The 17847-nt window shown below is 42.2% G+C and overlaps 3 protein-coding genes across 3 annotated transcripts; 2 read left to right on the forward strand and 1 right to left on the reverse strand.

Annotated features, from left to right (window-relative positions):
- The first annotated feature begins 15 nt into the window (after window positions 1-15).
- On the forward strand, window positions 16-4555 carry LOC106434162 (kinesin-like protein KIN-UB). The gene is made up of 17 exons (XM_013874990.3): window positions 16-308; window positions 457-866; window positions 941-1162; window positions 1245-1398; window positions 1485-1634; window positions 1727-1815; window positions 1891-2094; window positions 2174-2275; window positions 2362-2496; window positions 2575-2706; window positions 2915-3047; window positions 3124-3216; window positions 3300-3425; window positions 3532-3657; window positions 3726-3869; window positions 3961-4089; window positions 4189-4555. The coding sequence occupies exons 1-17, from the start codon at window positions 125-127 to the stop codon at window positions 4347-4349; spliced, it is 2694 nt and encodes an 897-aa protein (XP_013730444.2). The 5' UTR covers window positions 16-124; the 3' UTR covers window positions 4350-4555.
- Window positions 4524-11705, reverse strand: LOC106434161 (brefeldin A-inhibited guanine nucleotide-exchange protein 3). Its single transcript, XM_013874989.3, has 11 exons — window positions 10264-11705; window positions 9854-10171; window positions 9330-9684; window positions 8821-9243; window positions 8389-8681; window positions 7861-8134; window positions 7072-7571; window positions 6667-6988; window positions 6215-6572; window positions 5492-6135; window positions 4524-5396 (listed from the first exon to the last, which is right to left on the reverse strand). Exons 1-11 carry the CDS (start codon window positions 11436-11438, stop codon window positions 4800-4802), a joined length of 5259 nt encoding a protein of 1752 aa, XP_013730443.2. The 5' UTR covers window positions 11439-11705; the 3' UTR covers window positions 4524-4799.
- A 234-nt stretch (window positions 11706-11939) lies between these two features.
- Window positions 11940-17699, forward strand: LOC106434145 (protein transport Sec1a). Its single transcript, XM_048742040.1, has 22 exons — window positions 11940-12364; window positions 12442-13606; window positions 13702-13757; window positions 13870-13951; window positions 14034-14112; window positions 14211-14261; window positions 14341-14437; window positions 14525-14557; window positions 14706-14834; window positions 14941-15111; window positions 15201-15284; window positions 15377-15475; window positions 15550-15620; window positions 15716-15812; window positions 15908-16033; window positions 16100-16195; window positions 16297-16413; window positions 16517-16594; window positions 16697-16920; window positions 17024-17114; window positions 17219-17308; window positions 17377-17699. Exons 2-22 carry the CDS (start codon window positions 13417-13419, stop codon window positions 17446-17448), a joined length of 2133 nt encoding a protein of 710 aa, XP_048597997.1. The 5' UTR covers window positions 11940-12364; window positions 12442-13416; the 3' UTR covers window positions 17449-17699.
- The last annotated feature ends 148 nt before the right edge of the window (window positions 17700-17847 follow it).

Raw genomic sequence — 17847 nt, forward strand, 5'->3', positions numbered from 1 at the left:
AATAAATCCCCAAAATTGGAAAAAACCCTCGATTGATTGTGGTCTGCAAGGGGGAACCTCTGCTTACCTCATTTGCATCTATTTCTCTGACTAATAAGAAGATTAGTAAATCATAGGAGGATAGATGGCAATGGCGTCTTCTTCATCGAGAAATGGTGGGACGAGAGGAGGATCCATGAGACCAGTCTCTGGAGCTAATTCGTCAAATCTGAGATCGTCTTCCTTCAAATCAAGGATTCCTTCCTCCGCTCCAGCTCCCCGCCGCAGCTCATCTGCTGCTCCTCTCGGAGGAGGAGGAGACAACGGAGGTGTCCCCCTATTATCATATCTATCACTGCGCACTTTTACTCTGATGCATTTTTTTATTCAAACGTTTACTTGATTGATTAGTGTTACGTATTCTCCATTAGATCTGCTCTGAAAGGAGTGTATATTTGCTGTCGTGTTGTTAAACAGTGCCAGGGAGAGTTCGAGTGGCAGTAAGATTACGACCTCGGAATGCAGATGAGTGCGTGGCGGATGCTGATTTCGCGGATTGCGTGGAGTTGCAACCTGAGCTTAAAAGGCTTAAACTTAGGAAAAACAATTGGGATACGGAGACTTACGAGTTTGATGACGTCCTTACCGAATCTGCTTCCCAGAAGCGCGTCTACCAAGTCGTTGCCAAGCCTGTCGTTGAGAGTGTTCTCGAGGGTTACAATGGCACCGTCATGGCTTATGGCCAGACTGGTACTGGCAAGACTTTTACCCTCGGTAGATTGGGTGACGAAGATACCGCTGCTCGTGGTATCATGGTCAGATCTATGGAAGACATCATCTCTGGCACCTCTCTTGACACTGATTCCATCTCTGTCTCCTATCTCCAGGTATAATTGCTTCCTTCCATCCTCTCTTGTTTTTGTTTTTTTTATTCTCACTTCTTTTTTCTCCTCATCTCCAGCTTTACATGGAGACCATCCAAGATCTCCTTGACCCAAGCAACGACAATATTGCGATTGTGGAGGACCCCAAAACTGGAGACGTGTCCCTCCCAGGTGCCACCCATGTTGAGATCAGGAACCAGCAAAACTTCCTCGAGCTCCTTCATCTTGGGGAAACCCATCGAGTTGCTGCCAACACTAAATTGAATACTGAGTCGTCTCGAAGTCATGCCATTCTCATGGTAATATTCCCACCCTCATTCTCATCCCTCCCCTTCTCCCTACTCCGCTTGAGTCCATGATGCATTATCAATAATAGTTCAGGTCCATGTCAAGAGGTCGGTGGTGGAACACGAGGATTCCGTCTCTAATGATGCTGACAACTCATCTCACTTTGTCAGACCGTCTAAGCCACTTGTCAGAAGAAGCAAGCTTGTTCTTGTCGATCTTGCTGGCTCTGAACGTGTTCACAAGTCTGGTATAAACCCTTCCTAATAATCATTAGCTTGTACCAAGCTCTTCTTATTGGATTTTGCTCATGTTTCACCTCCTTACGCAATGCAGGCAGCGAAGGGCACATGCTCGAGGAAGCTAAATCCATTAATCTCTCTCTTAGTGCTTTAGGGAAATGCATTAATGCAATTGCTGAGAATAGCCCTCACGTTCCACTTCGTGATTCTAAACTTACTCGCTTGTTGAGAGATTCCTTTGGTGGTTAGTTATCTTATTCATTTCGTCAGTGTCTTTATTTCGGACTTCCTGCTATACTATCATCATTTCACGTGTATCTGTTGCTTGCGTTTCAGGCACAGCAAGAACATCCCTTATTGTGACAATTGGTCCCTCTCCGCGTCATAGAGGAGAGACAACAAGTACTATATTATTTGGTCAAAGGGTGGGGTTTTCACTACCTTTACCCTTTCCGTAATGAGCAAGTCTACTGAGACATTTTATTTTAAATCTTGGGCAGGCAATGAAGGTAGAGAATATGTTAAAGATTAAGGAAGAATTTGATTACAAGAGTTTGTCCAAGAAGCTTGAGGTCCAACTTGATAAGGTTATCGCTGAAAATGAGAGGCAGCTGAAAGCATTTGATGATGATGTGGAGAGAATAAATCAACAAGCACAAAATCGTATATCAGAAGTCGAAAAGAACTTTGCAGAGGCCTTGGAGGTTGGTTCATTCGAAATCCATTTAGCCAACCCGTGTTTTGTTTCTCTATACCTTGTGAGATCTAATATTATGTTTACAGAAGGAAAAACTAAAATGTCAAATGGAATATATGGAGTCAGTTAAGAAGCTTGAGGAAAAATTGATCTCGAACCAGCGGGAGAATGGCAAACGCAATGGAGAGGTACTTTGCCCTGTGACTATTATTATATGTTTTCGGGGTGATTTGGGTGCGCATCTTTAACTAGTACTTGTTACTTTGCATTGCAGGTCAATGGGGTTGTTACCGCTAGTGAACTCGCTAAGCTAAAAGAATCACTTGAGGAAGAAATAAAGTTAAAGAAGGCAGCTGAAGAAGAAGTTAACAAATTAAAAAGCCAGTCAACACTGAAGACAAGATCAGGGGTACCCAGTCTTTAACTAACTTCTCTTTCGCTCTCTATATCTTTCAATCATTTAACCAATCTCTCTCGGGCGTTTTAGGAAGGAGAAGATGCTGGAATGTCAAGATTACAAAAGCTGCTGGAGGATGAGGCTCTTCATAAAAAGAAACTTGAAGAAGAGGTCACCATTTTACGAAGTCAGCTTGTGCAGCTTACTTTTGAAGCTGACCAGGTACAAATTTTCGAATCTGAATGGGTCTCTCCTTAGGAATTGTCTTTATACATCAGATAAAAGGATTAGTCAATTTGCCATCTTTGATCTTGCACATTTTCTGATATCACCTGTTAGCCTGCTTCTAGTGTAACTAGATAACAAATGTATGTTATGAATTTGAGTCTTATGAATTTGTCATCTTGACCGTTGATTATTACTCTTACAGATGAGGAGATGCTTGGACAGAGGTGCACCGGGGAATTCATACTCTGACACGGACTCATTACCATCACGTCATTCCCAAGCAAGAGAATCTGTGAACGGACAGAAGGCACCATTTGCTACACTATGTGAACAAGGTAATGAGGATTTCATCTAAAATGTATGAGCTATGTCTATGCGGTTCTTATAACTTTCCATACTCTTTTGAAACAGTGGGTCTACAAAAGATCTTGCAATTGCTCGAGTCAGATGATGCGAACATCAGAATTCATGCTGTGAAAGTTGTGGCCAACCTAGCAGCTGAAGGTAAGTTTTGCATCATTTCTGAGGGTTCGGTATCTTTTATTTCTGCTCTAGGTCCTCAATAGTTGACCTACTTTGATAAGCAGAGGCAAATCAGGAAAAGATTGTTGAAGCTGGAGGTCTTGCATCATTGCTGATGCTTCTCAGGAGTTACGAAGATGAAACTGTCCGAAGAGTTGCGGCTGGTGCAATTGCCAATCTCGCAATGAACGGTAAACTCATTACTGATCAGTGGTTAAGACAGCAGAAACACGGAGTTGTTTGTGTAGGATACAACGCTGATGATTTTTTTTATATAATTTGTTTGTGGGGTAACAGAAGTGAGCCAACAACTGATTGTGGACCAAGGAGGAATTAGCTTGCTATCGTTAACAGCTGCAGATGCAGAGGATCCGCAGACATTACGAATGGTTGCTGGAGCTATTGCCAATCTCTGTGGCAACGGTAAACCCAAACAACCTTTTTCTTTTCTAACTGAACAAAAATCTGAAACATAATGTTGGGTTTGGCAGACAAACTTCAAGCAAGACTATGGTCGGATGGTGGAATAAAGGCGTTGTTGGGAATGGTTAGATGCGGACATCCGGATGTTCTTGCTCAGGTGGCTCGAGGAATTGCCAACTTTGCAAAGTGTGAATCCAGAGCAACCACGCAAGGTAAATAAATAAATAAAGATAGCTCTTACCAGTATTCTTTCAAAATGTTTTATTATTGGGGGAGGTTAATGTGAAGAAAGAGTGTGTGAAGGTGTGAAGAGTGGGAGATCACTGCTAATAGAAGACGGAGCTCTTCCCTGGATAGTACAACATGCTAACGATGAAGCTGCACCAATCAGGCGCCACATAGAGCTCGCTTTATGCCATTTGGCCCAACATGGTTAGTGCGCCATCCTTCTCTCTCTTTTGTTGGCCCTCTTCGACACCTACCTATGTGCACTGACAACATTTCTTGATTTGATGTTTGGTGGGGGGACAGAGGTGAATGCGAAGGAGATGATAAGCGGAGGAGCGTTGTGGGAACTGGTGAGAATATCAAAGGAATGCTCAAGAGAAGACATTCGGAGTTTGGCTCATCGTACTCTCTCTTCCAGTCCCGTCTTCCGCTCTGAGATCCGCCGCTTAGGCATCCACTTTTGATTTCTCGCAATAATGTATGTAATAATAATGTATCTTTTATAAAACTATCCATCACAAACAAAACATTCTCTATTCATTCAATTTTTGTACTAACCTATTGCATCTCTCTTATTTAGTTTTAATGTTCGCTATTTGTTGTAAGACCATGTTTGCGTGATTTATTCAAACCTCAAATAAAATAAAGAAAGATTCGTTTTTAAGACTTATTATGCAATGTGTCATAATCATAGGCTTGTCTAATATTACAATTTACATAAACGAAAAACAACATATCCGACCACAACTCGTGAACGCTAATCTCTGCCCATTGCTACCAAACATTGAAAGAACAAAAGCAGCAGCAAATGTAGTAGAAAAAAAAATTAAGAGAAGCAAATCGAAAGGGGGGGGGGGGGGGAGGTAACAGAAAATGAAAAAAAGAAGAGTATACAAACCTCAGAGAGATAATTATCAGGAGCAAGAGTGGAGGAGAAGAGGTCCCATTGATCTCTGAAGCATATCACTAAGAGCTACTTGTACCTCTCCACCTGACCCATGTTCACAGCTTATCAACGTCGCTATCAGAGGAAACAACTCCGGCAGGTTCTTCTTGAACAGCGACTCTCCCATGTTTCCCAGTGTCTGAATCGCAGCCACCACTAGCGGAGCCCTCGCCGTTAGCTCCTTGCGTTTTCCTGACCCCGAGGGAACCGCCCATCTAGACGACTGCTCCTTCGAACATGAAATTTCCACGTAAAACTCCAGCACCTCTCTGCACAGCCTTATGAGGTGGCTTTCTATCTCCGCCTCCTCGTAGCCCAAGGGCTGGTCTGTTATGAGGTTGTCTAAGAAGGTCATACATGTTTGGAAAGATTCGTTCTCCAGGCGAAGGAGAGGAGCCTCTTGGGATTCAGGGGACGACCCAAGCTCCTGAAGCTTGGCACGTAAGACTGTGTCGGCGTTGATTTTGTGAGCGTTGGATGCGATGCAGTGCATAGCGTCATAGAGCATCAACATGTGTTTGGCTGCGAGAGATGTACGGTACATAATGTATATATCTGTTACCGCCTGCAAATAAAAGAACACATATACTGATAAGGTTGATTATATATGTGTGTATATCCATGGTTGATCACCAAAGAGGCTGAAAGATATCGACTGACCTGGATCACAAAAATCTGAATTGAAGCTTTGGATTTGGCATCTGCTACGGCAGCATGAAGCTGCCTGTTTCTTCTTCTCACTGCGTCGTTGGTATTTTCACTTGTTTCATCCTCATTGCTTACAACGTCCTGCGTCAAATCTTCACTGGTAACGAATGAGAAGTCAGGGGATGTAGCATCTGCCGCTTCTTTAATACATGACACAACCTCGTCCCATTGTTCGTCTGAGAATTGATGACCCACGTCTCTCATCAGACGTACGAGCGAAGCAATGCCCGCACCAGCAAGACTTTGGTGAGGGCGTTTTATCAAGCTTACGAATAGCATCAGTACTTTCTTAAGGAGAGGGTTAACCGTCTTGTAGAAATTCACAAAGAGATCTACCACTAGTTGCAGAGCTAACGAGCATGTCTCGTAGAGCCAAGACTCTTGGTCGACTTCCCCATTATCAGCTGAATGCTCACCAGGCGGGTCAACGTCGTCGTGACGCACATAATCAAATATCCGAAATAAAACAGACTCGAAAACCCGTTCCCATAAGGATAGACTGAAATGGTCACCATGGTTCCGCAGAGTATCAAACAGGACTTTCAACGCAACCTTCCTTATTTCTGCTCTTGGGTCGAAACTAAGTTCAGATAAACCTGCACGGCAAGGAAAACCGCTGTTGAGATTTTCAGAGAAGTGAAATGCAAAGATGAGTCCTGCAAAGTAACGGCTTACCAGCTAACAAGGGAAACCAAGAATATAAATCTTCATCGCTTTCTAGAAATTTCCCACTATCATGATTCCCGCCCTTTCCTCCCTGTGGAGAAGATGGAGGGTTCCTCCTCAATGATGAACCGACAGAGCCTTCAGCAAGTTTTCTCGCGCAATATTGAAGGAACGAAATGGCTTGGAGACTGATATCTTTCTCAAATTTACTATTGGTAAATGCAACAAGGCAATTCACACAGTCTGTGAAGGTGGTCGTCTCTGTCTCTGTGATGTGTGGGAAGTAGTCTCGGATTATCTTCTCAACCATTTCAAAAGACAGGAACACAATATTTTTATGTGCATCGTGCGCTGCTGTCGTGAAAATCTGCAAGAGCAAACATATTTCAGTAAGTAGATCTGTCATCAAAAACTGCGAGAGACATCAAAGTTAAGAGCAGGGAGTTTGATAGATCAAATACCATGAACATGCTCTTCCATCCAGACTTGACACTGTTAACACGTGATAAAACCATCTGTGAGACACATCGTATAATCAATTCCCTGATCTCAACAGCACCACTTTTGCGCATGACGACAACAAAAGGTTTCATAAATTCATTTTGGAAGTTATAATTAGCCAACTCTTCCCGCTCTAAGAACTTCATAGACAGCTGGCGCAAGGAATCCATAGCAAAAATTGCAATGGAGAGATTATCGGAACAGCCAATAGCCACAAAGAAATCGGAGAGCACATGCCAGATGCTCGACCAGACAAGTCTTATGCGATTCATGTTATAGTGCCTGCCATTGTAACCAATATAATACAAATAAGGAGAGTGTGAACAAGACACAATAAATGTTGTTGATAAAAGATTGATCCTTACGCTATTTCTACAATCTTTGTAAGGCTGAAGACTCGTGGATCAGATGGAGATCGTAATTCATCCATGGAAACTTTGCAGAGTGCTTTAACGAAGTCAATTATGGCTTCACTGTTCAATCTTTGACTACGCGTAAATATCCGACTCATGTCACCAACCTGTTCTAGCAAGTTCAGATTGGATATCAGGTTGTTCATCTGCTCAGATGTCACCGTATTAGAGGCCTTGCCAGCAACACCAGAACCATCGTAGGAACCCCTTATCACAGCAGAAGCAGCATACTGAAGTTTTCCAGGTGTTCTTTCTTTAACTGCAGGTACTGAATTTGACTTAGCCATTGGAGAGTTTCCTGACTCGGTTTGAGGAAATGCAAAGAAGGTAGCATCAGGAGGCGCTCCTTCCCCCAAGAGATGAAGATGTTCAAACCGAGAAACACATGTCAATATATGCTCCCAAGCATCTTGCAGATAGTTACCTTCTTCCTCTGCCAATTTGACTATTGCCTACCAGTGAACAAACAAAAACAATTAATCCATAGAATCCGCTTCTTATCATCCAAAGTATCCAACTCAATTCCACAAAGAAAACAGAAGGCAAAAGCTAGGCCAATCACTATCGTCTATAAACTAGAAAAGCTTAAAAAGAAACAACGCATGGTATTTCCCAAGATTTTCTAACAAAAAATGTGAATGTTAATCCAACATAGAATAAAACTTAAAACTGAATGAGATTTCCCTAACTCTTCTTTTACCCAGAAAATAAGGAAAGCAAGTTGAGAGAAAGGATACCAACCTTTATGGCCTCAATGTTTTTCTGCTTGATATCAGCAGGAGAGTGGAGAGAAGTAAATTTTGCTAGTGATGTCACAAAGGCATCTCTGTGCGTCTTTAAAGACATTACAGAAGTAACATGGATAGCATGGTGAAAACCCTCCAGACATAATGTCGTAATGACTGCATCATCACTCTGGTCAAGTGGAACACTGAAAGCAGCCAACATAGGAGCCCAACACACCTCAACCATAAATCTGAGAATAACTACATCCGAGGCTGCATAATAAACTGACCTACAGTGGAAAACAAAAATCATTAACCCGGGATACACTTTCGGGTAACTCCAATTATAAATACCATAGCTAAACTGAAAACAGACATAACAATAAGAACAGAGTTGACCTGGCCAACTCCCAAAGAGCTACTATCAAAAGATAAGATGAATGATGCCCAAAAGAGAAAAGATCGACGAAGAATCAACTTCCATGAAATAGACTACTGAACAACAGCGTGCAAATTAAAAAGCACGTTAAAGTAAGCTTCTTACTCAGATTTGCGAGCTTTTTCTTTAAACCTCTCTTGCATATGCCTGATAAGATCATCGCTGGTCTCCATGTACAGATCGTCACCACGCCTAGGAACAACAATATTTAAGATAGTATCCAAGCCAAGTAATCGACTTGAGTTTGCCGGCTGCTTCTGTTGCGGACCCAAACCATCATCCTTCATCTTTATTTCATTTCTAGATATCCTTTCATATAATGCACGCAGATATTCCTCAGGCAAGTCTTTCCCGTCATCTATCCCACGATTATTTCTAATAAAACCATCAGCCGTCATCTGCACGTTGTGATTGAAAACTTTAGAAATGAATTACCTTGTCAAGCCATTGTATCACAAGCTTCAAACTTGATTATACTAGTATCTTCCTAAAGAAGGAATTCAGTAAGGTATTAAGCGAATCAGCTCAAATATATACCTTGCTCTTAACCATAGGGTTATGTGCATCTGTGTTGAGCAAAATAACAGAGTAAGCGAGTACATATGCCGTATCAGCGCTAGAGAAAGCCTTTGGGTTACATTTACAGTAACGCTCCGCAAACTTCTCCATGATACGATCAATTTTCTGTGCTTCTCCTGGCAGCCTAAAGCCCCTTAGAAAGGCTCGAATGGCCTCATCAAATTCCATTCCTTGAAAGTCGAATGAATCCACATATGCATGCATCACTTTAAGGGATAGGTCTTCTCTTTCCCCCAGATAATCCCCTACCAACGTCTTGTTCAACCCCGATGCATCTTTCAAAAAAGCTGCTATTTCCTCTGGTGAATCTCCCACCTTGTTTGCCTTGATTAGAAACTCAATACCTTTCTTAGGTTTCTGGTTGAAAATAGAAATACCTTCCTGCCATCATTAAAACCATATCAGTTTTTAGTTGAGACTGAGACAAAAGAAAACAAGTACCGAATTAAATTAATGTAAAGTTTTACCTGAAGTTCAAGCTTGTAAGCTCGACGTTGCTCTATTGCTAAGGCATCTGAAGTTCCACTGGACAATTCAGACTGAGACTCTGATCTTTCAAACCCTCCATGGCCCCCGTCCCCCTTACCGTTTTCCACCGGATGGCCCCCTTCTTCAAGATTTCTATCATCAATTTCTAGCATTTTTGCTGAATAAGGATCTGGAAGACGCAACTGTTTATTCACCCAGTCTCCCATGGACCTTAAAACAGCGACTAAGCACTTAAGGGCTTCAAGTTTCATGGCTGTTTCTTGTGGTGGCAACAAGGTAGTAACCATGCCAGGAGGCACTCCTTGAGCAGTTTTAAGCAGACCATTGACCATCCTAAAAACAAGGTACAGAAAACAAACACGGAAATGAATGTCACCTCAAATAGTTATTGATCTCAGCTTTTATACCACAAATAAAAAACATATACAGGGCTAAGACATCATTGTCACTACAAATGAGGTTTTCTAATCTAGTGACATAGAATAAGGTAACAACAGCATACCTCTCAAAAATATTGGATGAATTGACATCGCAATCGTAGTTGATGAAGATATCTACTAAAATCTGTGAATCAACGCAGAGCTTTTCCAGGAACCGAAGCACTATCATCTTCTGTTGAAAATCAGGTTGAGCAACATTCTCTAACACTCTTAGAACAATCATAGGGAAGAAGACCCCAATCTCTGCCTTCAGCCCAGCACGGAATCTGGAAACCAGACTAAGTAAAATCGAGCAGGAAAGCTGGAAAATGATCATAAGATTTGAGGCACTGTTTTTCAGCAAGGAGAGACACAGATACTGCTTGATGGCGCCTAAGAACCTGTTTCATCAGGAAATGAAGCCAATTTTCAGAAGAAACACGGATAACTATACTACAGTTGCTAATAATGAAAGAAGATGAGTAAAACAAACCTATCGCTAGTTCTAAAGACAGCACCAGCATTCTCGAGCAGAATCTTCAATAGCTCGAGAGCCACAATCTTCCCCCGCATCAACTCTGGATCTTCCTTGGGAGGCGTCTTCATGGAGAGCTTGCAAAGAGCCCTGAAAACCAAGAAGGCGTCTCTTCTGAGCTTATTCCCAATCTGGACCTCAGAATCATCGTCTTTCTCAACTTCTCCATCGGCCAGCTCCCCTTTCCTTCCTTCGAGGGCGGACTTGTACATACTGATCTCCCAGTACTTGGCATCCAACATATCCTTATCGGTGGAGTCCAACAAATCAGTAGGATTGGCAGTCCCAGGCAATGAAGTCTCGAAGGCCCCATCGTGGGCGCCAAAAGTGCCCTTGGAGTTAGCTGAGGAGTTGAAGACGCCATCAATGTCCTGCATGATTTTGGTAATGAAACCTTGGACGGACTGCGTGGTGGATGGGTCAGATTCGGAAGATCTGCCGGTGGGCTCCATGAGCTCGGCGACGACGATGGGCTGAATGGGGACAGTGGAAGAATCAGCCTCCATTCTCCGGAAGACGATGACAGACATCTGGACGAGGGAGGCTTTGGCGGTGGCCTGATTAACGGCGTTTCTGCTACCTAAGTAGATACCGTAACAAGTCCTGACGATCTGAAGCAGAGAATCTCCATGGATCCTGAGGGAAATAGAAGTGACGGCGGTTAAGAGCGTCTTGAGGAGGAGGAGCTCGAGAGCTTCGTCATCCAACTCGTGACATTTGCAGATGGTCTCGATGAGCTTGGAAAGGAGCAGGGCGTCGGGAGCGCCGGTGGGATCGGCCTCGCCGCGAAGGTAGCCGTGGGCAATCAGCTTCTGGAGGCAGTCAAGGGCGGGATCGACGATCTTGAGAACGCCGGTGGAGGAGGCGTTGATGAGAGGGCTGAGGATGATCTCGGACTCGGCGAGAGAGTACTCGGCGGAAGCACCGTCGTGAAGGGGGCCAGGAAGGGAGGATCCAGAATCAGAGTCAGCGAGAGGGGAGGAATCGTCGGGGGATCTGAGGCGCAGGATGAGGGATTTGCACTCGTGAGCGAGCTTGGAGTGTTTGCGCCAGGACGCGTTCTTAATGATCTTCTCAAGCGAAGGGATCACTACTCGGGCTAAGCGGGAATCGGCGGCTTCCGTAGAAGCCATTCCAGATTCGAGCGAGCGAGCGAGGGAGGGAGGGAGGGAGCGAGGGAGGGAGCGAGCTCACTCACTAATTCTCAGATCTGTGGAGGGCAGAGAGAGTGCGAGATCCAACCAAAAACAATCTTAGCAGCGGAGGGGGGGGGGGGCTAAGATTCAGTGGATTACATGTACGAAGATCGGAAAAAAGAGAAAAAGTGAGCTCCCTCCTTCTTCGTATTTTTCTTCAGTGAAGCGAGAACCAGATTTGGATTTGGATTTGGATTTAGATCGCCTCCTAATTTTTCTACAATAATTCCATTAGTATACTACTAATTTCGAGGGGGTAATTCTGTAAAATGAATAAAATTGTTTTGTCTGTTGTTGATTTTAAACCTGGGCCACAATTCCAATGGGAGCCCATATTACTAGCCCTCGGCCCAGAGATAAGCAGCAGCCCATTTGTGGAGTTGGGGATGTCAATCCGCCACAAGTAAAGAGAGCAAAAGCAATCTCTTCTTCTTCACCATCATGTTCTTTGAAGTCTGTCTATGAACTTAGCTCAGGGCAGTCTCTCACTCCCCCCTTTCTTTCTTTCTAAGTGAAGCGCACAATTGAGCTTCCAGTTCATGTGAAAGTAAGGCATTGTTGAGCTTCAGCTTCTTCAAAATGTCATTTTTATCTAATTGGAACCAATAAGCTATCCCCCCCCCCCATTGTGTAGGCGTTTTGGTTTCAACTGGGTTGATGATGTCATCTTACACAGGAACTGTCTAATCGTGGGCTCATGAAGCAGATAAATTTGCTTCTCAGGGTAGCTTTTGCTTATGTGTTAGCTGCTGCTCCTTGGGTTTACTTTACGAGGAGGATGAAACCCATTCGAGCTGAGCTGAGCTGACTGGCTTTCCCTTCTTAAAGAGCTCAACAATCTTCACTCTCCCTTTTATATCAAGGTACTCCTCTCTTGCTGTTATGTCTGAATGGAACTGATTAGTGTAACCAGTGAGCGTTGCATCTCCTCCTCTTTTAGGTGGCTGAATTTGCGCTGCTCGAGGATTCCTTTGAAGCCAACGCCCGCGATCTTAACCAATATTCAAGACGCTGAGAACACTCTTTTTTGCTATGAACAAAATCAGAGGCTTTCTCACTGATCAACTCACCCTAACTGCGAGTGCGAGCAAGGCAGGCTTTCACCGTTGGCTGAAGAAACTTTCAACAATATCAAATTGCTTGGGGCAACCTCTTGACTATCGATCCTATGGTTCCATGATTATGGCCTACATTAGAGCTTGCCACTCCCGACATAGGAGAGGCTTCTTTACTCGGAGAAATGAACTATCTGTGCGGAGAGAGAGAGAGAGAGAGAGACTTACAAGGCCTTTTTTGTTACTCTAAGGGAAGGAGCCAAGCGATGCAGTTCAAGTTTCGGGGGTTACTCACTCCTTATGTGGACTGCTCATAATTAAACGCATACAGTGTATCCTCCAGAATGTACGTTTGGCTTTTGAGAATCAGAGGACAGCTAATGACAAAGTGTGTGGCTCTTGTGCTGTCTGCATATATATGAAAAGGAAGAAATGATTGGTGCTGTGTTGTCGAACAAGTTGAGTTACTTACTTGTCAGGGAATTTTCATGCCACCAAGACCTTCTCTAACAGGCTGCTTATGAGAAGATCTCGCTACACATCCCCATAATAATAAGCAACAAGAAGAAGTTGGTGGAGAAGAAGAGGGTAGGGTGCCTTTGAAGAGATGAGTACTACTAGTAAACAGAGTACCTACTACCATTCATGCTGCTACCTTGACCCACACGCAACACCAATCAGATAGATAGATTTTATTACCCCAAAAAAAAAGTGAATGATTTATTTTATTTTATTTTGTTTTTTTGGTGTCTTAATGGGGCAGTCAATGCTTGTTAATTTAAGAGGTAAAGAGAAGAAGAGAGGCTCAAGGGGGTGATGATACTATTAATAGGAATCTCTATTTGTAAGCTGAGCCATACATGCAATTCCTCTTCCTCTACTCTATCTATCATGATGCTGATGAAATCACTCGTCTCTCTTCTTCATCCACATCTCATCTCATCTCTCTTTTACCGTCTTCCACCAATATGTCCTTCTCCGATTCAGAATCCTCCTCTCATCCCCGCGATGGCGGAGATTATAAGTTCTTTCGCCAGATCAGTCGCGATCGTAATCTCTCTCATTCTCTTTTTTTGTACTGCATTGTGTCGTTGTTGCTGTTGTTGTGAGGGGGGCTAAGTTTGATAGCCTAATGACGTTTTCAGGGTTGCTACACGAGATGCTTGGATCTACCAAAACTGGGGATTCAAAAGCTTGGAAGGTCTTTTCTTCTTCTTCTTCAGAGGATCCATCACACTTGTTCAAATGTTTGAGACTTGCTAATCTTAATGGGATATATATATATATATATATGTGGGGTTGCAAAATGGCAGATACTTATCATGGACAGAGTTACGGTTAAAGTTATGTCAAAGTCCTGCAAAATGGCTGATATCACCGACCAAGGCATTTCCTGTAAGAATAATGAAACGATGATCATTGAAAGGGTTTCTTTCTTTCTTTCGCATAACTTGTTTTGGATTTTGACTGCTCTCAGTGGTAGAAGAACTTTTCAAGAGAAGGGAACCAATGCCTGGCATGGACGCTATCTACTTTATCCAACCTTCCAAAGAAAAGTACGTACCCCTTCTTCTTTTTGTCTCTCTTTCCTCCTCGATTGTGTTCTTTTTGTTTGTTTGTTTATTATGTTTCTCTTTCTTTCTGTCTGTCGCAGCATTGTTATGTTTCTATCTGACATGTCTGGGAGGGAACCCTTGTACAGAAAGTAACTACTTCTATTTTTCTAACCATTCATTCTTGTGTTTCTCAGTTCATTGTGATTGACCTTTTTGGTTCTCTCTCAGGGCATTTATTTTTTTCAGTTCAACGATCCCCAAAGAACTGGTGAATCACATCAAAAGTGATTCAAGCGTCTTACCACGCATTGGGGCCTTAAGAGAGGTAAAACCAACGAATAACAACTTTCCTTGCTCTTTTTTCTTTAATATGAGTTTTTTTTTTTTTACTCTCTTGCCTTTTTTTCTGCAGATGAACATGGAATACTTCCCCATAGACAATCAGGTAGGTAGCTACTCTTTTGTGCACCGCATAAGCATCTAGTTGAAACTATCTTCTAATTTTGTATTTTGAGAGCCATCGCAAGTCATAGTTATATGGGTTTTTCTTATGTAATTCTTTTTTGTTTCTCCACTGATTATCGATTACTCAGGGATTTCTAACTGATCACGATCAAGCATTGCAAACGCTCTATGCTGAAGATGCTGAGAATTCTCGCCATTTTAATATTTGTTTGAATATGATGGCTACTAGAATCTCTACCGTGTTTGCTTCCCTCAAGGTAAAAACAATACGACCTTACCTACTACCTCTTTCTTATTTTTTCTTCTTTATATATGGACCAACGGCAACTCAAGCTTACCGCTCTTTCTTTATTGTCTTGTTAGGAATTACCCTTTGTTCGGTATCGAGCTGCCAAGTCCACGGCCCCACGTGACTTGGTTCCGTCAAAGCTTGCTGCTGCTATTTGGGACTGTATCTCTAAATTCAAAGCCATTCCCAACTTCCCCCAGACCGAAACATGTGAGCTGCTCATTGTGGATAGATCAGTGGATCAGGTTTTTTAACCCTCATCTGATACACATATACTTCATACTGGTAATTTATATTTGTCTCAATAGAGACTGACATATGCTTGTAACTGTAGATTGCTCCTATCATACATGAATGGACCTATGATGCTATGTGCCATGATTTGCTTGATATGGAGGGGAATAAACATGTTATTGAGGTAACTCCTTTTTCTTTCATTCTAGGGTCCTTTGTGGCCTCGGTTTCTCTATTTATCTTGGTCGTAAAGTGTATATATGACATATATGCTAGGTTCCCAGTAAAACTGGTGGGCCTCCGGAGAAAAAGGAGATAGTGCTTGAAGATCATGATCCAGTGTGGCTTGAGCTTCGACACACACATATAGCAGATGTATATGTTACACAGTTACTTACAAAGTATCTTCCCCGCAGAATAGCTCACCATTTTTTTGATTTTGTAAATAGGCTAGCGAGCGTTTGCATGAGAAAATGACCAACTTTGCTTCAAAGAACAAAGCCGCACAAATGAGATCAAAGTCAGTGCTAAGTGTTTATCTTATCTTCCCAAATTCATAAAGTTTCTCCGGGTTGCATGATGTGTAATAGCTAACATTGGGCTAACATGACGCAGAGAGGGTAGCGAGTTGTCTACGCGTGATCTGCAGAAAATAGTACAGGCATTGCCACAATATGGAGAGCAAGTTGACAAACTATCCACTCATGTAGAGGTTTGTTTTTTTCAACCACAAAAAAAATCTCAAACAAAACAGGGGTAGATGTAAAGGAGTTTTGTCTGTGTGTTTGTTTTGAAATCAAAATTCAGATAGCTGGAAAAATTAACAGAATAATAAGAGACACGGGACTTAGGGATCTAGGGCAGCTGGAACAAGATCTTGTTTTCGGAGACGCAGCTGCCAAGGACGTTATCAATTTCCTCAGGACAAATCAGGTTTGAAACAAAAGCAAATTAAGATAAAAAGAAAACGCAATGTATTATAATATTTTAAAAATGCAGGACACAAACCCGGAGAACAAATTGCGACTATTGATGATTTATGCAACGGTGTACCCGGAGAAGTTCGAAGGTGACAAGGGCGTGAAGCTAATGCAGGTAAGGTAGCTTTTGGTGTGATAGGGAGCCGTCCTCTTGTAATGCATATACATACATATTGGAGAGTAGCTTTCATACTAATAGGTATATATGATCATCAGCTTGCTAAGTTATCACCAGTGGATATGAAAGTTATAAGCAACATGCAATTGATAGCTGGCTCTCCAGAAAACAAGACTAAATCCGGTAGTTTCTCCCTCAAATTTGACACCGGAAAGGTACTTTTTTTAAAAAAAGAATGAATGAACGAAACATATTTTTCTAATTTTGTTTACGTTAAATCCCCTGTTTGAATACTCTTCTTTTTTTTTTGGTGAATAGACAAAACAAGCAAACAGGAAAGATAGGTCTGGTGAAGAAGAAACGTGGCAACTGTTCCGGTTTTATCCCATGCTCGAGGTTGATGAACACACTATACACTAGTACCTCATATATATATATATATATATATATATTTTAATTATTCACTGTTGGCTGAGATGGTGAGATTTTAATTAACAGGAGCTACTTGAGAAACTTGTGAAAGGGGATCTGTCCAAAAGCGACTATTTATGCATGAACCAATCGAGTCATAAGGAGGAGGAGAGTGAATCCCGAACAGGATCAGTGAGGAAGAGCTCTGCTCCTACGGCGGTTCCAGAGCGGAAAGCCACCCCTCACTCTATGAGATCAAGACGGACAGCAACTTGGGCACGTCCTCATTCTTCTGACGATGGCTATTCCAGGCAAAGCAAAACTCTCTAAGCATATTCTTTCTTTTTTTTTCTTGAGTAGTAGCTAGGTGTTCCAGTAATTAAGAAGCATACCTTTCTTTCTTCGCACAAACAGTGACTCGGTGCTGAAAAGTGCTTCACTGGACTTGAAGAAGCTGGGGCAACGCATCTTTGTGTTCATTATTGGTGGGGCAACTCGATCCGAGGTATATATATATATAAACAACCAAATCCGAGCTAACTGAATGTTTGTTGTTGTTACTTTCTTTTTATTAAAATCTCTTCTTTTTTTTGTTGGTTTGACTGACAGCTCCGAGTTTGCCACAAGTTGACAAGCAGTTTGAGGAGAGAAGTGGTACTAGGCTCCACTAGTTTCGACGATCCCCCACAATACATCACGGTAATTCCAAACAATAACTCTCATTTATAAGAGGATTCATCCAACTGTTTTAAAATGTTTTTTGGCAGAAGCTGAAACTGCTGTCGGAGAAAGACATAGCGGGGGCTCCTGCTCAGCCCTTCAAACCACAATACTGGTGAACTTGACGTAGCAGCTCAAGTCAACCTTTTAAGACAAACATAAAAGAAGAAGTTAGTTTTGTTGGTTAGTCAACCGGCACACATTGAACTGTTACTGTTCTTGCTTCTCCAACTCTTTACTTTTTGCTTCTTTTCTTTATTTTTGTTTTTTCCTTTCAATTTGATGGACCTTATTCTACGTGTCACCATTAACTCTAGTCTCTTTGTCGTTAATAATTTTTTTTTAAAAGTCTTAAAACCTTTTCTCTTAAGAATCAGATGGAAAAAAAAACTAGGTAATCTTTGCCGAAATGGGTTTCCGAATGAATTGTGCCATGTCTCTTTGAAGGTGAACTCTACTGTATTTACATCTGCTAACAAGAAAAGGAAAAAAAAAATTGATATATCTATTAAACATGC

This window comes from Brassica napus, chromosome A9, assembly GCF_020379485.1.
Source record: "Brassica napus cultivar Da-Ae chromosome A9, Da-Ae, whole genome shotgun sequence".
In the NCBI taxonomy this organism is placed as follows: Eukaryota; Viridiplantae; Streptophyta; class Magnoliopsida; order Brassicales; family Brassicaceae; genus Brassica; species Brassica napus.

Bases quoted from the DNA above. Each gene is read 5' to 3' on its own strand.
- LOC106434161 (XM_013874989.3), bottom strand. From the start codon at position 11,438: ATGGCTTCTACGGAAGCCGCCGATTCCCGCTTAGCCCGAGTAGTGATC. The intron at 10,172-10,263 runs GTTTGTTTTACT...CTGATGAAACAG, and splicing joins GTCTTTAGAACTAGCGATAG to GTTCTTAGGCGCCATCAAGC. The intron at 6,573-6,666 runs GTATTTGATCTA...TTGCTCTTGCAG, and splicing joins GATGGAAGAGCATGTTCATG to ATTTTCACGACAGCAGCGCA.
- LOC106434162 (XM_013874990.3), top strand. From the start codon at position 125: ATGGCAATGGCGTCTTCTTCATCGAGAAATGGTGGGACGAGAGGAGGA. The intron at 3,658-3,725 runs GTAAACCCAAAC...TGGGTTTGGCAG, and splicing joins TGCCAATCTCTGTGGCAACG to ACAAACTTCAAGCAAGACTA. The intron at 4,090-4,188 runs GTTAGTGCGCCA...GTGGGGGGACAG, and splicing joins ATGCCATTTGGCCCAACATG to AGGTGAATGCGAAGGAGATG.
- LOC106434145 (XM_048742040.1), top strand. From the start codon at position 13,417: ATGCAATTCCTCTTCCTCTACTCTATCTATCATGATGCTGATGAAATC. The intron at 13,758-13,869 runs GTCTTTTCTTCT...GCAAAATGGCAG, and splicing joins GGGATTCAAAAGCTTGGAAG to ATACTTATCATGGACAGAGT. The intron at 17,115-17,218 runs GTATATATATAT...TTTGACTGACAG, and splicing joins GTGGGGCAACTCGATCCGAG to CTCCGAGTTTGCCACAAGTT.